Source organism: Rhinopithecus bieti, unplaced genomic scaffold (assembly GCF_001698545.2).
Source record: "Rhinopithecus bieti isolate Rb0 unplaced genomic scaffold, ASM169854v2 scaffold_48450, whole genome shotgun sequence".
Taxonomy (NCBI): Eukaryota; Metazoa; Chordata; class Mammalia; order Primates; family Cercopithecidae; genus Rhinopithecus; species Rhinopithecus bieti.
In genome coordinates, this window is record NW_016819072.1 from 329,417 (window position 1) to 334,198 (window position 4,782).

The following is a 4,782-nucleotide window of genomic DNA, read 5'->3' on the forward strand; positions in this document are numbered from 1 at the left end:
GTAGCTGGGACTACAGGCGCCCGCTACCTCGCCCGGCTAGTTTTTTGTATTTTTAGTAGAGACGGGGTTTCACCATGTTAGCCAGGATGGTCTCGATCTCCTGACCTCGTGATCCACCCGTCTTGGCCTCCCAAAGTGCTGGGATTACAGGCTTGAGCCACCGCGCCCGGCCCAAAAAATTTTTTTTAACTTTTAAATTTTACAATTTTTTTACTTTTTGAGATGGAGTCTCGTTCTGTCATCCAGGCTGGAGTGCAGTGGCACGATCTCGGCTCACTCCCACCTCCGCCTCCTGGGTTCAAGCGATTCTCCTGCCTCAGCCTCCTGAGTAGCTGGGACTACAGGCGCCCATCACCATGCCCAGCTAATTTTTGTATTTTTAGTAGAGACGGGTTTCGCTATGTTGACCAGGCTGGTCTTGAACCTGACCTCAGGTGATCTGCCTGCCTTGGCCTCCTATATTGACTTAAATTTGAGGCTGGTGCTTCCACTGAGCAGACAAACTTAACACACTCTCTCCACTCAGTGTATTTCCCTTTCCTAACAAAGCTCCTCTGTGTTCTGCCACTGTGTGGTGGAGAGTGCAGGCAGTCAGACACTGGGGGTGAGCTAACTTCTTAACTAGGTGACTCTTTTTTTTTTTTTGAGACGGAGTCTCGTTCTGTGGCCCAGGCTGGAGTACAGTGTCGCGATCTTGGCTCACTGCAGCCTCTGCCTCCCAAGTTCAAGTGATTCTCCTGCCTCAGCCTCTGGGTAGCTGGGATTACAGGCACCTGCCACCACACCGCCTAATTTTTGTATTTTCAGTAGGGATAGGGTTTCACCATGTTGGCCAGGCTGGTCTTGAACTCCTGACCTCAGGTGATCCGCCCGCCTCAGCCTCCCAAAGTGCTGGGATTACAGGCTTGAGCTACCTCACCCAGCTTAACTAAGTGACTCTTAATCTCTTTGAGTCTTGGTTTCATCATCTGTAAGATAGACACAATACCTTCCCTGCCTGCCCCAGGGGTTATGAAGATGAAATCAGAGTTTGAATGGAGGTCAAGCTTTTAAAAACTGCAAAGCCCCTTTCTGGGGTGAGGTAGCTGTTCTTAATAGTTATCTCTCATTCTACCTCTCTGATGACATTGGAGCCAAAGGGAAGCAGCTTCCTCTCTGCCACACACACACTTTCAAATCAATTTTATAATTTAAGATGGGACTCACAGATAGGTGTTATTAACAATGCAAGGCCCTCTGGTAGCTTCTTATTTTAAAAATTGATAATTATTGCTAATCAAGCGGAAGATTTTTAAATAAATCATTAAAATTTTCTGTACTGTCTCTATTTCAAATTTATTTTTCCCTGTCTTCCTACAGCTCTGGTCCTTAGAGAGTCTCAGGGGGATTTTTTAGGGTCAGGGATGCTTTCAGCCACAAATTTGAAGCAAACAATTGTGATGCCTCACCTATGCACATTTCTTTTTCATTTTCAAGTTATTTTTATGCACATTTTCTCACTTAGTCCTTACAGCTCTGACATTGGTAGGGCAAGAGGTGTTACCTTCATATTTCAAATGAAATAGACAAATTTTATTTTGGCACCCTGACTTTCTTTGTTGAGGCAGGGTCTTGCTTTGTTGCCCAGACTGGAGTGCAGTGGCACTATCTCAGCTCACTGCAACCTCCGCATCCCAGGCTTGAGTAATTCTTCTGCCTCAGCCTTCCGAGTAGCTGGGATTACAGGCACCTGCCACCACCCCCAGCTAATTTTTGTATTTTTAGTACAGACGGGGTTTCACCATGTTGGCAAGGCTGGTCTCGAACTCCTGACCTCGTGATCCAACCGCCTTAGCCTCCCAAAGTCCTGGGATTATAGGCATGAGCCACCACACCCAGCCTGCACCCTGGCTTTTAAAGCCCCATCTCCTGCTGGCCTTGTAGGATGTCATATATCTCTGATTCTGCAGGCAAGTGAGGCCATGGGTGGCAGCAGCAGCAGCACTTGGGAGTCTGGTAGAAATGCAGAATCTCAGATCTATCCCAGGCCCCCTGAATCAGAATCTAAGGTTTATGAAGACCTGCAGGTGATTCATGTGCACATTCAAGTTTGAGAACATGGATCTGATCTGTGGATTCGCATGAAGAAATTACTGACTTAACTTCCTCTCCCAGAAAAAAAGCTCCAAGATATTTATTTTTTAAAAAGAACATTTGAAAGAGAAATAATTAGTCCCCAAGAATGAGTGATGGGATTCTAGGCATCTGGCCCCTTAGAGAGCTTTCTAGTTCTCTGAATATACAGGATCCCAACTCTTATGATCACACAAAAGCTGATCTTGTGTTCCACGCTGTCATAGAATGATGTTTCAGAGAGAAAAAACAAGAAGGAATAATACAAGAAAATAAGGTAACAAACTAAAAACCTAAAATGGTAATTTGTACAAGTTTTCCTTCACAAAATATGCAACTAAATGTTTACTACATAGCTAGATGATAGCTAATCACACAACACTTAGAAAAATATATCAGGGCTGGGTGTGGTAGCTCACACCTGTAATCCCAATACTTTGGGAAGCCTAGGTGAGTGGATGGCTTGAGCTCAGGAATTCAAGACTGGTCTGGCAACAGAATGAAACTCTATCTCTAAAAGCAAAATAAAACCTCCAAAATCAGCCAGGCGTAGTGGCATGAGTCTGTAATCCCAGCTACTCAGGAGGCTGAGTGGGGAGGATCGCCTGAGCTGGAGAAGTTGAGGCTACAGTGAGCCATGATCACACCATTGCACTCCAGCCTGGGTGACAGAGTGAGACCCCATCTCTTAAAAACAAAACAAAACAAAAAAGAAGAAGAGAAAAACATATCAATCCGCTAACAACATTGAGTTCTATTTTTCCATATATGATTTGGCAGCCTATGACATTTTGGAGTCACTCTAGACTGTCACTTCTCTTCTCCATTAGCTGAATCACTCTTTAACTCTGAAAAGACTAAAACACTGTATATTTCGGCAAAAGTGTATGAAGTTTGTAAATAGATTGCCTTTACAATGTTATTCTTCGTTCAATCTGTGTTTTAAAAATTTCCCTGCAGTGCATTCCAGGACTACTTCATCAAACTGTTAATAACCTTAGACTTCAATTACATGTTGGCTTCACTTGGTGAGATTAGAAGAGTTGCATCAGAAACTGAATTAGTAATCCTAGAATCACATCTTGTAAGAGCTTTAGAGATGATACAATACAAATTCTTCTTTTACACATGGAGAAAATGAAGTTCAGAGAAGAAATGTGATTCGCTCAAGGTCACACTCACAGTTTGGGGATTATTCGAGGTTTCATCTGAAAAGCTCTTATTTCATCTTAGTTGTAAAGAAACCTGAATGAAGTCACACACATCCTAAACTTCTGGTTTTCATGTTCAGCCACATCCTATCCACAAGGACAACTTATGAATCAAAATTTTGGCTTAGACTTTTTCCTGAATGGCATCAACTCACCTTATCAACAATCTCCTGGATTTCTGGAGTGGCGGATTTGGCCTCAGATAAGCCTCCAGGTATCATTTTGGCTGATTGCTTCTTTGCTGGACAGGATGCTGGAACCAAAGTGAACAGGGAAGCGTGGAGACTCGTGTGTTAAAAGAGGCATTCGCTAGCTCCGCCTATAGCATGCTTTATTTTCCAGAAATAGCAAAGAGGCATGGGGAAAATGAGTATGCCTCCAAGCAAGTCTTCTTGCTTCCTGAACAGAATATACTACATGGAATTTGGAAGAAAGAGGGGTTGGAGGATGAACAAATGGGCAAGTATAGGAATCATGTCCTAACAAGCATCGAACATCCCCGCATTCTCTTTGACAATGGTTCCATCCTGTTGCATCATCTGAATTATGAAATCTGAAACTGCAACTAGAATTTCCAAGTGTTTTAAAACTTCTAACACAAAATTTTATTTTTTTAAAGCAAAACTTACTAATAATGTCAAGATTAGTTTAGAATTTACTTGACTTTAGAAAGAAAGCAAAAGGATGTATCTGGAGGACCTTGGCTGGATGTGTCTTCTTTACTCTTATTTAAATATCTGGAGATGTTTAACATACAGAAAAAACACAAAGAATAAAATAACAAACATCTATATTTCTATCACTCAGAGTTAAAACTTTTAACCTTTTTGTCATGTTTGCTTGCTATCTTTTATTTTGGTAGTTATTTTTAAGAAATAAAATATTATAGATATGGAGGAAGCCCCACACTCCACACCTTGTCTTCCAGAAGGCAAAGTACGTTGTGAATTGATATCCTTCCAGGTCATTTTTATACGTTTACTTGGTGTGTTTTTAAAATTTCACTTAAATTGTATGCTAAATATATTCTATATTATGCTCCTTTTTCTCTTCAACATGTTTTTGAGCCTTTCCATGTTCATATACACATAGATCAATCCACAGATAGATCAATCCTGTTCATTTCCTTTAACTGCGATATGCTACTTTATGCTAGACCTATCTATTTAGTCTACCTATCTAACTGCTATATACTAGTTCATATTTTATATACTCATTTCCCTATTGATGATGATTTTGGTTGTTTCTAGTGTTTCATTCTTACAAACAGCGTTGCATTTTTTTCCTCTTTTGTACATGAGTGAGTGCTTCTGCAGGCAACTTATCTAGAAGCAAAATGACCACGTTGTGTGAATATTTATGTATGTTATATTATTCAATTTTGGGAATATATAATACATACACAGGATAAAAATGTTTGGAAGGAACAAGGCTTTACAATATAAGGAATTAATCACTC

The 4,782-nt window shown here is 41.0% G+C and overlaps 1 protein-coding gene across 1 annotated transcript in view; it reads right to left on the reverse strand.

The window, feature by feature from the left end:
• Positions 1–3,723, reverse strand: part of CSTA (cystatin A) — a 16,254-nt gene extending 12,531 nt beyond the window's left edge. The window contains exon 1 of the mRNA XM_017858193.1: positions 3,479–3,723. Coding sequence (XP_017713682.1) covers positions 3,479–3,544 — 66 coding nt within the window. The 5' untranslated portion in view covers positions 3,545–3,723. The remainder of the gene's footprint in view (positions 1–3,478) is intronic.
• Positions 3,724–4,782: the final 1,059 nt, after the last annotated feature.